The sequence below is a fragment of the Camellia sinensis genome, chromosome 1 (genome assembly GCF_055761805.1).
Source record: "Camellia sinensis isolate YWXY chromosome 1, ASM5576180v1, whole genome shotgun sequence".
In the NCBI taxonomy this organism is placed as follows: Eukaryota; Viridiplantae; Streptophyta; class Magnoliopsida; order Ericales; family Theaceae; genus Camellia; species Camellia sinensis.
This window is the reverse complement of record NC_138961.1, coordinates 115,373,546-115,388,397: the sequence shown is the minus strand read 5'-3', so window position 1 is coordinate 115,388,397 and position 14,852 is coordinate 115,373,546. Positions and strand designations below refer to the sequence as shown.

At 37.7% G+C, this 14,852-nt stretch overlaps 1 protein-coding gene across 1 annotated transcript; it reads right to left on the bottom strand.

Moving 5' to 3' along the window:
- Positions 1–12,752: 12,752 nt before the first annotated feature.
- On the bottom strand, positions 12,753–14,097 carry LOC114323971 (heavy metal-associated isoprenylated plant protein 39). Its single transcript, XM_028271678.2, has 3 exons — positions 13,923–14,097; positions 13,557–13,632; positions 12,753–13,374 (listed from the first exon to the last, which is right to left on the bottom strand). Exons 1-3 carry the CDS (start codon positions 13,926–13,928, stop codon positions 13,031–13,033), a joined length of 426 nt encoding a protein of 141 aa, XP_028127479.1. The 5' UTR covers positions 13,929–14,097; the 3' UTR covers positions 12,753–13,030.
- Between the last annotated feature and the right edge of the window lie 755 nt (positions 14,098–14,852).

Here is a 14,852-nt window from a genome sequence, read left to right as displayed (position 1 = left end):
TTTGCTCAAAAAGGCTCTTTACGGCCTAAAGCAAGCTCCAAAAGCTTGGTACAGCAGGATTGATGAACATTTGCTAAGCTTAGGCTTCACAAAAAGCTTATCTGAAGCTACTCTTTATGTTAAACAAAAGGGTAGTTATGTTCTTATTGTATCTCTTTATGTTGATGACCTTTTGGTAACAGGAGATAATGCACAGATGATTGAGGAGTTCAAACAAGAAATGATGCAGGTCTTTGAGATGACAGATCTTGGTCTTATGACTTACTTTCTTGGCTTGGAGGTCCAGCAAAGCCAAAATGAAGTTTTCATCTGTCAGAAGAAGTATGCAAAGGAAATTTTGAAGAAATTTCAGATGGAGGAGTGCAAAGCAATAAACACACCAATGGGTCAAAAAGAGAAGTTGAGCAAAGAAGATGGTGCTAGTAAAGTTGATGAAGGCTATTACAGAAGTTTGATTGGTTGCTTGATGTATCTTACAGCAACAAGACCTGATATTCTATTTGTTGTAAGTCTCTTATCTCGTTTTATGCATTGTGCTAGTGAAGTGCATTTAAGAGCAGCAAAAAGAGTCTTAAGGTTTATTAAGGGCAGTCTTGATTGTGGTGTCAAGTTTGAGAAGAGTCTGAACTTCAAGTTGAGTGGTTTTTCAGATAGTGATTGGGGTGGTTCTGTTGATGACATGAAAAGTACCTCAGGATACTGTTTCAACCTAGGCTCAGGTGTTTTTTCATGGTGTTCAAAGAAACAAGAGATTGTAGCGCAATCCACTACAGAAGCAGAGTTTATTGCAGCAACTGCAGCAGCAAACCAAGCTCTGTGGCTAAGGAAAGTTCTATCTGATTTACACATGGTGCAAAATGAAGGTACTGAAATTTTTGTTGATAATCAAGCAGCAATTGCAATTTCACGAAATCCAGTATTTCACGGAAAAACAAAACACTTCAACATCAAGCTCTACTTCTTGAGGGAAGTGCAACAAACTGGAAAAGTGAAACTTGCCTACTGCAAGTCTGAAGATCAGCTGGCAGATTTGTTCACAAAGCCACTTCCAGTTGGCAAGTTCGAGTTACTAAGGAAGATGATTGGAATTTGCAACGCCTAAAGCAAGGAGGAGTGTTAATAATTTGCTTCAGGACTGCTACATTGAATTTTTCTTTGATTAGTTTCAGTCAATAACTAGAATTTGATTTTTTTTCCAGTCAATAAGTCCTATTCTTTAGGATATTGTTAGTGTTATCAGAAATCTTGGTTTGTTACCATAATTTTTGGGATTCATTATCTTTTCAGTTTAGATATTCTTACTATAAATGTAATGCACCAGTATGAATGAAAATTATCACTCTTTGCTGCATCATATCAGCTTTTATCATTTCCTGTTTTTTATTCTTTCATTTCATTCAATTTCTATTCTTCATTTTTTCTGTTTTTCTTCTCTTCTCAAAAACTAACACATATGTTGACACATAATTGTTGGGTCTGTGAACCTTGATAAGTACTATTCACTAAACCTTGGATAAAATAAGGGGTTTGGGGGGCCTCTCCCAAAGGGGGAAGGGGTCTGGGGGGAGGGGGCACCTCTTTGATGTAAGAGTGATGTATTAAGGGGCGCCTCTTTGGTAATTTTCTTGTTGCTTCCACACTGCCCTAATTTTATTATACTTATAAACAGATGAAAGGGGTGCCTTTTTGGATGTTATTGGCTTGTATTAAATTTTATCTGGCACTTTATTTGTGTAATATTTAAATGTTAGAGATGTGTCCAATGTTTAAGTTACAACAGAGGTTCTTGAAGATAGAGCAATTATTATTATTTTTATTTATTTATTTCTTTTACGCAACAATCAATTGTTAGTTGTTACACTACGGTAATTAGTCTCTGTACCCTTCGTGATTTTGAAATGCTTTCCTCCTGCATAGGGAGAGAGTTGAAATCATGCCCTCTCCTACGAAGTAAACCCTCATCACAGTCAAGGTGAAACTAGGGGCCTAGTTCGTTGAAGATATAAAAGGAGGTTTTGTGTAACATATCGGCTACCTCATTCTGCTAGCATATGTTCCTGTTATAGACAGTTAAACAACCACCTTTACTATTATTTCTTCACTAGTATTGACATAAACCTTATGGGTGTGTTTGATTGAACGGACTGGATAAGGGGGATTAGAATCCATCGGACTTGAGTCCTAGGACTGTGAATCCCTCAGACTATTTGGTTGGATTGGATATGTATCCTGTGTTTGTTTTTTCATGGGATTAGATGTCTAGAAATGACTATTTTTAGTGAATCTAACGTTTGGTTGGACGGACTGAATAAGATAAATAAACAAAAGACTATTTTACCATTTTTCAATTGTTTACTAAGTAATAGCAATATTAAACATATCCTTAATATTTTAATTATTTTTAGCTAGATTAAATAAAAATTTATTTTATTTTATTTTTTACACAATTAAATAAATTTATTTTTTTTAAAATAAATAAATAAATAAATAAATAAATAAAATATCAATAAATAAAATATCAATAAAAATATATATTGTTTTTTTAATTAAAATTTTAAATAAATTTGTTTTTAAAAATAATAATAATCAAACAATGAAATTAAATAAAACATCTATTAAATTTAAATAATGAAATTAAATAAAATATAAACAAAATTTTAAAATAACACATCAATAAAATATCTATAAAAAATTATTTTAAAAAATTAAATAAATAAAACATCAATAAAAAGTTAAATAAAATTATTTTATTTTTAAATTGAGATATTTAAATTTTATTGAATTTTATTAAATATAATACATAATTAAATAGTAGAGGGTCAAAATGGTCATTTTGACCACCTAATCCCAACAGTGGATAGTCCCCCAAAAACTATCCCATATCCCCCCCAGGACACAATAGTCCCCCATATGGGGGATAAGGAGTCCGGCCGGACATGGAGTCCGGCGGACAAAAAAAAAATCAAATGGCGAATAAGGAGCACTATTTGGATTACAGTCCAAATAGTGGATAGTCCCCCCTAATCCGGCGTGTTTGATTGGGGGATAAGGGGGGGACTATTTACTATGCGGATTGTAATCCGGAGAAAGCATCCAATCCGTCGTTTGTTTTTTTTTTTAGTCTGCCGGACATGGAGTCCGACCGGACTCCTTATCCCCCATATAGGGGACTATTGTGTCCTAGGAGAGGGTGTGGGATAATTTTGGGGGGACAATCCACTGTTGGGATTAGGTGGTAAAATGACCATTTTAACTCTCTACTATTTAATTATGTATTATATTTAGTAAAATTCAATAAAATTTAATTAAAAATAACATATATTTTTATTGATATTTTATTTATTTTATTTTTAAAAAATAAATTTATTTAATTGTGTAAAAAATAAAATAAAATAAATTTTTATTTAATCTAGATTAAAATAATTAAAATATTAAAGATATGTTTAATATTGCTATTATTTAATAAACTAAGGGTAAAATAGTCTTTTGGTTATTTATTCTATTCCGTCCGTTTAACCAAACGTTGGATTAACTAAAAATAGTCCTTTCCAGACATCCAATCCCATGAAAAAACAAACACATGATACATATCCAATCCAATTAAATAGTCCGGGGGATTTACAGTCCCAGGACTCAAATCCGATGGATTCTAATCATCTCTTATCCAGTCTGTCCAATCAAACACACCCTATATGTATATGTAATGTTAGGATACAGTGTTGTGTTGTCATGCACCACAATTCTCTCACTATAATAGTGTACATAAATGTGTTGATGGTGAGTCCACATAATATTCATGTTCATTTTTGGTTTTTACGTTTTCCAATATAACAATTCAAATATATGACTGTAAACGAGACACACTTTTTTGTGCTCGTCACATCAATTTTTTAGCATTAAATCTCAATCACACAATACACCACTTTAAGAAACTTTAAGAAAAAAACACTCTAGAGGATCCTTGGTGCCTCACATCATTCTACCCTTGTCTCTCTCTCCAAAACCACTTGCATGAAACTAACTTAATCTTGGTCTATACAAAGGTTAGCCCATTTGCTAAAACTTCTTTACCTAACTAGTTTTTTTATTTTTTTATATTTTTTATTTACAAAAAGGACGTTGGTCAAAGGTTTGTGTGAACAAAAAATGAAGTCAATTTTTTGAAATAAGTTTTTTGAACTAAAAAATCTTGTCGTAAATGTTAAGCAAATTGCACTTCTTAGCTTGTAAGACAGAAAAAATAAAAAAACGTTAACCCACACATTTACAAATTTCATTTTGTCAAAGACACAATTCTCCTGTACTTTACTACACAATTGTCTCACTCTCAGTTGCCACATTACATTGAATGCCACACAAACGTCTAACAATTCATAAGTCAAGCTAATGCACTCTGTTATTTCTTCTAACTGGCATACAACTAACTTACCAGACATATGCGATGAATGTTCCCTATGATTTCAGTACATACACCTCATACAACGTAACTACTATGCACCATTGTACATGCATGAATATGTGCAGCAACTTATTTGGCGTAGTCAACCTGTAACACTTTCTTTCGTATGAGACCACCAGTTAAAGTTCTTTGTAAATGACATTTAGGCTTCTGTGAATGCAAACAATAGAAATGGCATCATCGATGTCAACTGCCACTTTTTCATGGCCACGAAGGAAGTGTGCATGCGGCTTGCCTCATAAAGATTTCAAGATCTAACAAAAACCCAGGTTGTGGATACTACGTTTGCCTTAGTCCAACAGTGCGTATCAACCCTCTCTTATGAATGTAGTAGTCACCTACTTGGTCCTTTGTGTTTATAGTGTAACTCGTTCTGTCTAACAAATGCACTTGTGTTCTAGCAGCGCTATGTTCCGTGGGTTGGTTGATGTGACGAGTTCCGCAACAAAAGGGTTACTACTGACCACCCACCGATTGTTGTTGATATGGGGTTACGCAGACGTTGTTCACATAGATCAGAGCCTACGTACGCTTAGGACTGACTGTCGTCAATGTTTTGTGCATTGTAGTCATTATCTTGTTGTTTCGTATGTGATGCATTTGCATATCCATTTTTATGTACGCTAATTCCATTACCCGTACCACTGTAATGTGTCATTTTTGCATGTTATGCCTAGGGTACTGTATTGACACCTTTTTGTTGCTCCAACGCAAGATGAACTTGCATATAATTTATGTGTACTTTACTTTTTAATACAACGCTATTACTTTTCTGTCCATACAAATAGTTTTCACAGTACTGCAATTTCTTTATTGCATTTGTTTTTGTAGTCATGTTACATCCCTATGTAATTTCTTCTTGTTGCCTACTTGGTCTTTAAACTACAATTGTGAAATAGTGCAATTGAGATAGCATCCACCCCTACTTCACCCGTACCCCTTCAAGAACTTGAGGTAAGGGTGTCACATCAAGCCAACAAGAACCAATACACAAATGTACCTAGGACAGCGACAACACAAAGTTTTATCTTCAACTGGTCATTGCTGAAATGGGGGACGGTAATTGCCAACTTTGCTTTTTGTCAATGAGTAGTTATAAGAATCTTGCGAAGAAATATTTGGACAAAACCAGGCCTGTGGACGCGCCCTTGGGCCTTGCTACTACAGTTCGGACTCAAATGTCATGGTTTTGAATCTAATCTCGCAAAGTGCAATGCGAGACCGATAAATCACCAAAGAGTCCAAATCCGGCAAATCGTTTTGGAAAACTGATTTTTAAGAAAGAAGTGCCAAACATGGACTGCTTTGCCAGATACAGAGTCGCCACCTAAATATTTTATTTTGGGGGAATTTAGGAAACCCTGACTCGTGCCTAAGGCCACGTGTCCGCCATCACCAAAGTTGCCTCGGCTCGGGAACTTGGGTACAATTGGGGAAGGTCATGCAATGAGCACCCTCGCTCGCCCGATCAAAGATCGGCCACTACTAAACATGATATCTTGTTTTTGAAAACACATGCGTTCTTATTCCGGTTAATTAGCTAGAATTACTATGTGATGCGCACAGCAAGGCCTCGTTTGGGAACAGGCTAATTTAGTAACTTTTTGGCTATTTGGCTAAAAAGGTAGATAAAAAAACTTATATGTTTGGGATGACTTTTTGGCTAATTATGAAAAGATGTGCAAAAAGTAAAGAGAAAAGAGAATCTTTGACTTTTTGATATGAGTTGTTGATTTTTTGGCTAAAATGGTAACTTTTTGGCTTTTTGGCTAAAAAGGTAAGTCCCCAAACGGGGCCCAAGTATAGACTAGATCGCCTAATTTGGAATAAAGCATTGCATATCCATTTGTTTGAAAAATAGTTTGAAGTTTGCTACTCGCAAGTAGGCTAAAATGCAGATTTCGATAAATTGTCCCAATTCAAGTAATCCAACCTTCACCCACAAACATTCAGACAATTATATCAAATAAGCAAATAGCCTCATGGCAAGCATGCTTTCATGGCAACATTAACATATATGCAGTATTCTAAAGTTAAACACTCATAGTGTACTTCGAGCCAAAACAGAAAGCTAGTTAGAAATCAATGCATGATCCTAGTTCATGTTAAAATGGCTAATGCAACACATACGAAAATGCATTTAAGATAGGCTCGGCTGTCCTAGAAATGGCATATGAAATGCGACAATTCGATACATATATTCAAGTAGGGATTGAAATACAATGCAATTAGTATGATGCGCCGAGCCTGGTGCATGCAATACAGATGAATAGATGCAAACATGCAAGCATAAGGTATGCTAAATAAAACGTGCCCTAGAACTAATCATCATAAGCGGTTAAGTAAAAGGGAGAAAGAAATGGACGTTGGAAGATATGCATCACACACACGCACACTTATTACACAATTGCGCCTTCTCGACGAAGGGACCAAAAGAAGAATACAAATTGACTAATTAACTAACTAACAAACTAATTAATTATTACAAAACCAAATGAATAACTAGCTACAACTAATTATTACAACACTTAAATAATTAACAAATTAATTAAGCTATGAAGATAGTCAAGCAGCCTCAGGAAGAGGGACAAATGCTTGCTCGGTCGGTTTTGCTTGGAAATCCGTTGCCACGCTTCATGTTGCCTCTGTTTGCACTGCTCTGTTCCTCTAAAAACTGTGCCAACTTCTGTGACACTTCTAAACCACCTTGTGGGCATGCTGCGAGGCCATCGGCTAAGAAATAGGGCCATCGGCCAAGGTAAACTGGTCATCGACCAAAAATGAGGCTCTCGGCCAAACATTTGTAGCCGACCGGCACTGAAGATGGCTAACCGGTTATCTCTTCCCATTGAATGCTTCTTTTGCTGCAATAGAGGACAGATAGAGCATGGCAATATATTTGCAAGACAATGTTTGCACAACCACACCCCTTATCATATTTGAGACTCAAAGGAGTGTAATCCTCGACCCTCGGACCATCAATCACGTATTTCGATGCATGATGGCCAAAGAGGCCAAGTGTGCAATTCAATGTGGAATGAAATGCACAAAAACACATAAGGGGCCCCAACCTCTATCATGCTTGGTCAAGAGGCAAGGGATTCACATACAATGCAATGCAAACATGCAAGCAAAGCTAATGCAACATGAGTATGTTAACGACAATGCCGTACAAGGCTAATGGTAATAAGCATGCCAAATGCTATGCAACCTAAACAAGCATGCAAAATGCAATATGAACATTCAAGCATGCAAGGCATGCAAAGGTAGATAAGCATGCAACGACATGTGAGGCAAGCATGTAACAACATGCAAGGGACAATGCATGCAAACATGCAATATACTAACATGCATGCAACATGTAATATACTAAGTATGCAACAAGCATGTGACAACATGCAAGGCCAGCATGTAACAACATGCAAAGGAAGTAAGCACGCAACAGCATGCAACAACATGCAAGTCAAGCATGTAATAACATGCAAAGAGATGGACTTAAGCTAAAAAGGACAGCTCTCAAACATGTCCAAATCAGTGGCCATAGTAATGAAACAAAGGCATGAAATACACATACAAACATGCATGCTAATTAGCCTAAAGACTAAGGCATAAAAGGGCAACTCTTAAGCACACTTAAAAGAGACAAATATGGACATGCGACAAACATGTTAAGCTCTGAAATCATGCAAGAGATGATGCCAAATCAACCAAATAATCATAAGCATAAGGTGCATGAGGCTTAAAGCTTTAAGACTAGTAAAAGGACTTGAGCCAAAGCTATACAAAACAAGGAGCATATGACAAGTATAACCCACAACAGTCCTAAGGCATGCCAAAGTGAGCCTAAAACATGTATTGAATGAGACCAAAACATGCTAGAAAGGTAAGCACTAAACATGAAGCATGCAAAGCTACAAAGGGATGTTACACTACACCTAATATAACCAAATATGGCATAATTTAAGCAACCAAAATCAGAGTTATGGCATGTTAAAACAAGACCAAAAACACATTAAAATGGCATCCTAGAGGCCTAAACATGGAGGCATGCGCAATGGTCCATTCATAAGGCATAAAACATCAACTCTTTAAAACATTAAAGGAGTGACAAATGCAAGTATATGAGCATACTATATGGACTGAAATAACATAACAAGTGATGCCAAATCACTTAAATAAGCCAAGTGAAGCATGCTAGTGACTTGGACACTCAAAGCTAACAAGCTAAAATGCATGGTGGCTATACAAAGCATGGCATACATGGTTAAAACAACTCAAATCAGAGCTTAAGCATGCTATAACAAGGCTAAAAACTTCATAGAGTTGAACCAAAATCATACTACAATGACAGTTTAAAGTACAAAGCATGTTAAGACAAAAGAGAGGATTGCAAGGCAAGTACACAAAGCATATAAGGTATGTCCAAACCAAGTCAAAACAGTGCTATATCATGGCAAAACAAAGCCTAATACATACTGAAATGAAGCTAAAACAAACCAAGCAAACATGCTACCAATATAGGCCATTTATACTAGCATACAAGACAACAAGGAGAGGGGATGACCCTCTCCTATTTAAGACCTCAAAATCACCTTTCCACCACTGAAAATCCTTTGGATTTCAGTGGTAGAAAGGTCATGCAAAACTAAGAACAAAGGCAAAAAAAAATGGCCTAAAACAAGGCCTAACAAGGCCTTGGAAGGGGGAAACAACCCCAAACCAAAAAAATGATCTTAAACAAATATTTAAAGTAAGTAAAAACATAACTTTTATCAGTTAATAGCTAAGCTTAAAACAATAAGCAAGAAGGGCTAAAAGTTTAAGCAAGAAAGGGGTATTAAAAGCAAGTTTGCTCACCCTTGAAGAACACCCTCAAGAACAAAGCTCCAGCACTTTTCTCAAGCTTAAACCACTCCAATAACTCTAACACCAACCCTTTAGCACCTCGGTAACCTACAACTTCCACAGTGCCCCTATGGGGTGGACGTAGTTGAGAGTGCCGGCATGTTCATATTCATGTTGTGAGGCTTCTCAAGTTGGGATATTGAAGACTGTTTCCAACACTTAGGGGAAACAGTGTGGTGTCATGTTATGCGCGTTCTCAAAGCAATGAAGGAATTTACAAGAACACACTGTCGACTGATGAGGTCATAACATAGCAGCCATCCATACTTGGAGTCCCAACGAAAATATTTGCCATTCAGAGTGAGTTTAAGAATTTAGGAAATTTTGGAAAAGTGAACATAGGAAATTGTTTTCTGAAATTAATATGGCAACGATACGTTTTCTGCAAATTATGTGAATTTTTCTTTGTTTACAGAAATCGAGTCGTGTTTTCGAGACGTAGCGGGGAATTTTTTTTGTTCCATATGAAATTGTAACAAAAAATCAGTCAACACAAAAAAAGCCATACATGACCCGGTATGCTTGAAAATGTGTATTTTCGAAATGGGTTCAACAAACTTGTTGAAGAAAACCTCCCATTTTTTGGTTCTACTTGTCCGCCCGCACAATGCAATGACATATATTTTTAAATTTCCTATTAATCAGGTCGCTGTTGACGAAAATAACATACAAAAAAAATACTAGAGAAAACCTATTCCGAAAATACATAATTTCAAACATTTTGCAATGTTATTGTCCTCGCCACTAATGCAAATGCAACGTGTGCTTGTGCAAGACTGTATTGGCGCGCTTGATGAGACACACGTCGAGGCAAATCTGAAGCTGCGGGAGGCGCCACCATATTTTGGACAGAAAGGACGACACACGCAGAACATCCTTGTAGTTTGTGATTTTGACTTATGTTTTGCATTTATCTCCTACGGCTGGGAGGGTAGTATGCACGACAGTAGAGTTTTTAACGAAATAACACAAGATTCGACAAAACAATTCCCACACCCAGAGAATGGTTAGATGAGTTAGGGGTGTGTAATGTTGGTGGATTACTTGTGTAAATTTTTGTTAACTAACGGTAGTAATGCAAACTAATTTCATGACACACAGGAATGTATTACCTCGTTGATGCTGAGTACAAAAACCAAAAAGGATTTCTTACCCCATTTAAGGGATGTCGATACCACTAGGAATAATTCCGCGTGGGTGGATGGCCAAAAAATGCAAACGAACTATTTAACACAGTCCACTCATCTTAATGAAGTGCAATAAAATGTACGTTTGAAGTATGGAAAACACGTTGGGGTTTTCTACATAATATGTTGCGATATGATTTTGGGAAAGTGCAAGTGCCATTAGTGGGGGCGTCAATGACACTACATAATTTTATACGCCACAACTTAGACGAAGATAAAGCGTTCAACAGCGTGGCCAACGCAGAGAATTTTATTTCCAATGACATGCCGAATGCATCTGGTGTTGGTGATGATGATGACCGTAACCCAGAGGGCGATGATGACATAAAAATGAACGAATTTAAAAAATCCATTAAGAACGAGTGGGTGTGCAATTGACGTGAACTCAAGCCGTAATCGCGTTTGGAGCAAGCAATGTACGACAATTGATATTAGTATGTAGCAATATTGCGCGAATGCTACATTAGCTTCTTTTGCGTACAAATTACGCCGCATGCATGAAAAATAAAATAGAAAAAGAAACCGGAAACAACAAAATAATCGATACTTAAACAATTGTTTAGGCAAAATGACAGGTTATTGGCGTACTGAAGTAACATTTAATAAGCCAAAATTGTAGTTGCAACATTTTTTTTCCAAGCAGCATATGAGAAATGATCTACATGGGCGACAATGTATATTTTGTACAATGCGTGACATATTTTAGGTATTTTACATTTAAACAGGTTGATGTGACAATATAAATAAGTATTGATTAAAAAAATTAAAAAATAATTTTTGAACAATTTTCCAAATAACTTTATGAAAGAATCAAAAAGCTTAATTACAAAAATCAAAAAATAATATTTTACCATCTTTTCAAAAGGCTTCGGGTCTGTTTGGTAACGTTTAAGTTTTCAGTTTATATTTACAAAAATTTTATAAACTGGTTTTTATTTATTTTTTGTTTATTTTTAGAAAAACATAAACTACAAATGCGTTTGGTAATTGACAAAATGTTTAAAAATATAAAAAAGAATGAGAAATGACAAGTGGTGGCAAGTAGCGGCGGAAGACGGTGGCGGAAAGTGGTGACGGTGGGTGGTGGGTAGCGGATGGTGGTGGTGGGTGGGTGGGTGGGTGAGTGACAGTAGCGGGTGGTGGGTAGTAGCGAGTGGGTGGTGGGTGGTGGTGGCAGATGACGGGTGGAGGTAGGTAGGTGGCGGGTGGTGGTGGTGGTTGGTGGGTGGGTGGCGGTGGCGGGTGGTGGGTGGTAGTGAGTGGGTGGTGGTGGTGGTGGTGGTGGCAAGTGGGTGGTGGATGACGGGTGGTGGTGGGTAGGTGGCGGGTGGTGGTGGTGGGTGGGTGAGTGGGTGACGGTGGCGGGTGGTAGGTGGTAGCGAGTGGGTGGCGGATGACGGGTGGCAGGCGGGTGGCGGATGACGGGTGGTGGTGGGTGGTGATGGCGGGTGGTGATGGTGATGGTGGGTTGGTGGGTGACGGTGGCGGTGGTGGGTGGTGGTGGGTGGTAGGTGGGTGGCGGATGGCGGGTAGGTGGCGGATGGTGGTAGTGGTGGGTGGGTGGGTGATCGTGGCAGGTGGTGGGTGGTGTTGAGTGGGTGGTGGTTGTGGTTGGTGGCAAGTGGATGGCGGGTGGGTAGTGGGTGGTGGTGGCGGGTGGGCGGCAAGTGGCTGGTGGTGACGGGTGGCTGGTGGTGGCGAGTGGTGGATGGTGGTGGCAGGTGGGTGGTGAGTGGTGGTGGCAAGTAGGTGGCGGGTGGTGGTGGCGGGCGGTGGATGGTAGTGGCGGGTGGTGAGTGGATGGCAGGTGGGTAGTGGTGGTCGCGGCAGCGAGGGGTGGGTGGTGGTGGCGAGTGGATGGCAGATGGGTGGTGGTGGCGGGTGGTGGGTGGTGGTGGCAGGTGGGTGATGAGTGGTGGTGGCAGGTGGTGATAGGGAGTGGGTGATGGGTGGTGGTGGTGGTAGCGGCGGCGGTGGCGGAAGACAATGGTAGAAAATGGTGGCGGGTGGTGGCTAATGTTGGGTGGTAAAAAAAAAAAACTGAACACTCAAAACGGAAACACATTTTTTTTGTTTTCATTTTTTGGCCAAATTTATAAACTGAGACCATTAATTTATAAATCAAAAATTTTACCAAACAAGTTTTTATTTGAATTTTTTAAATTTTTATAAATATAAACAGAAAACTGAAAACGTAAGTGTTACCAAACGGTACCTTCATAAATTCAAACACAATGCTTATCTTCTCAAAACACCCGATAAATTTAAACACAATGCCTAAATAACAAATAATAAACGATGATGAAATCAGCACACACCACTGCTACCCTGCTGTACATGAAATCTCTTCAGACTTGGGTTCTACCCTTATGTGTTACATATTACACTACAAAAACTACTAAATAAATCCCAGATCCATTTCTCTCTCTCACTCACAGAAATTGTGTTCGTTGGTTCATAATAAGAGATGTTGTGGCAATTAGCAAATAACACAACCGTTCGGGTCCTCCTGCGCACTAGGGTTGTAATAGTATGTCTGCACTGGAGGATGTTGTTGATAATAGCCATGGTTGTACTGAGCCAGTGCCACAAGCTGAGCCGGTGCCACTCCATCTTTTGAATTTTTATTCTTCTCATCTCCTGCCTTCTTTGGTTCTTCTTTCTTAGCTTCCTCTTTCTTCTTCTCTGGTTCTTTTGCTGGTCCAACTGTCACTATCTCTGTGTGGCACAGCTTCCTCAACTTTGCCACTACAATCACTGGATCTATATCCCCCGTCACTGTCAATTTCTTGTCCTTCATATCCATTGCAATTGAATCCACCCCTGTCCCCCCCCCCCCCCCCCCCAAAAAAAAAGAAAAGAAGAAGAAGAACAACAACAACAACAACAAACCCAACAAAAGAGTCAAATCTTAAGAACGAGAGAGAGAGAGAGAGAGAGAGAGAGAGAGAGAGAGTGTTTTGCATTGCAAGATCTGGGTTTTCTTGATTTGAATTCAAAAGTACCTGAGAGGCCAGAGACTGTTTTCATGGCTTTTTGCTTAATTTTGTCATCAAATAACTCCAATTTCACCACCACTTTCTGTGATAAAAAAATAAAATAAAAAAACAACCAAAACAGCAAAAGATGTGAATTAGATGATAAATGAAATCAAGCTTTAATCAGCATAATAACATGAAGAATCTGATATCAGATTTAAATTCCTAAAACAAAACAGAGCAAGAGTCACAGAAGGGAAAGTGAACTTATATGCACAAAAAGTGTGGTTTATGAATAAAAAGAGATGGAGAGAATCGGAATCTAACGAAAAGCGGCTAATCCAGTGAGTAGATTGAAAACTGATAAAAGATGGACCACATTAGAAATCAAACCTTCATTTTCTCAAGAAAATAAGGGATCTGAGCAGAATTTTCTGAGGGAAAATGGGATATAAAAATGCGGAGAAGTCCAAGAAGCAAGAAGAGAAGTGAAATCGACTTGCCGAAATGTAGGTATACAAGAAAGAATGTATGAACCCCTATTATATAATGAATGCGAGAGAGTGAGAGATAGAGATGGGTCAACTTGGTCAAGGTCTACAGTCAATATTTTCCAGTGACGGAAATCCGACGTGTGATGGAGCCAGAAGGGGACAAAAACGAAGTCGTTGTCGTCAACATTGCACAATTTCGAAACGACGACGTTTGATGCGAGCGTCCCTTAAGAGTGATTTGAGGTCATCTAAGTCCACTTTTTTAAGAGTGATTTAGAATGATCTAAATAAGTGTACTTTTTATTTTTTATGAAATATATGGGTTGGATATGAGTTGGGTTTGAAGTGATGTGTTAGAGAGGTAATGTGACTTAAATAAGATGATGTCACTTAAATAGGATAGTGACTTTTTGACTTTTTTAGATCATGCCAAATAAGGCCTTACTTTCAATCATGTTTGAGATCAATTATTAATGCTATTTTGAAAAGATGATTATAATTAATTTTTGGTTAAAAATTGATTATAATTAATTTTTTGTGAAAGAAAAAAGTGAATTATAATCTGAGAAGTGGATTATAACCCAATCTAAAAGATCTCTTAGTGGTGTCATTAATGATGTGACAGTAAGTTCCACCCACTGTTACAGTGTTTAGTGTGCCTTGTTTTTTTTTTATATTTATTTTCTACCTTATTAGTGATGGTTTAATAATTTCAAATTAATGGTACCAATCACTACACTTTTATTTTTTATGAAAAATTATATAAAAAAAATAATAATAATATGACTTACAAAAAATAATATGGCTTAAAAAAATAAAAAATAAAATA

Coding starts and splice junctions, on each gene's coding strand:
- LOC114323971 (XM_028271678.2), bottom strand. Junction 13,375..13,556: donor AACAGTCTCTGGCCTCTCAG/GTACTTTTGAAT, acceptor GGGGGGGGACAG/GGGTGGATTCAATTGCAATG.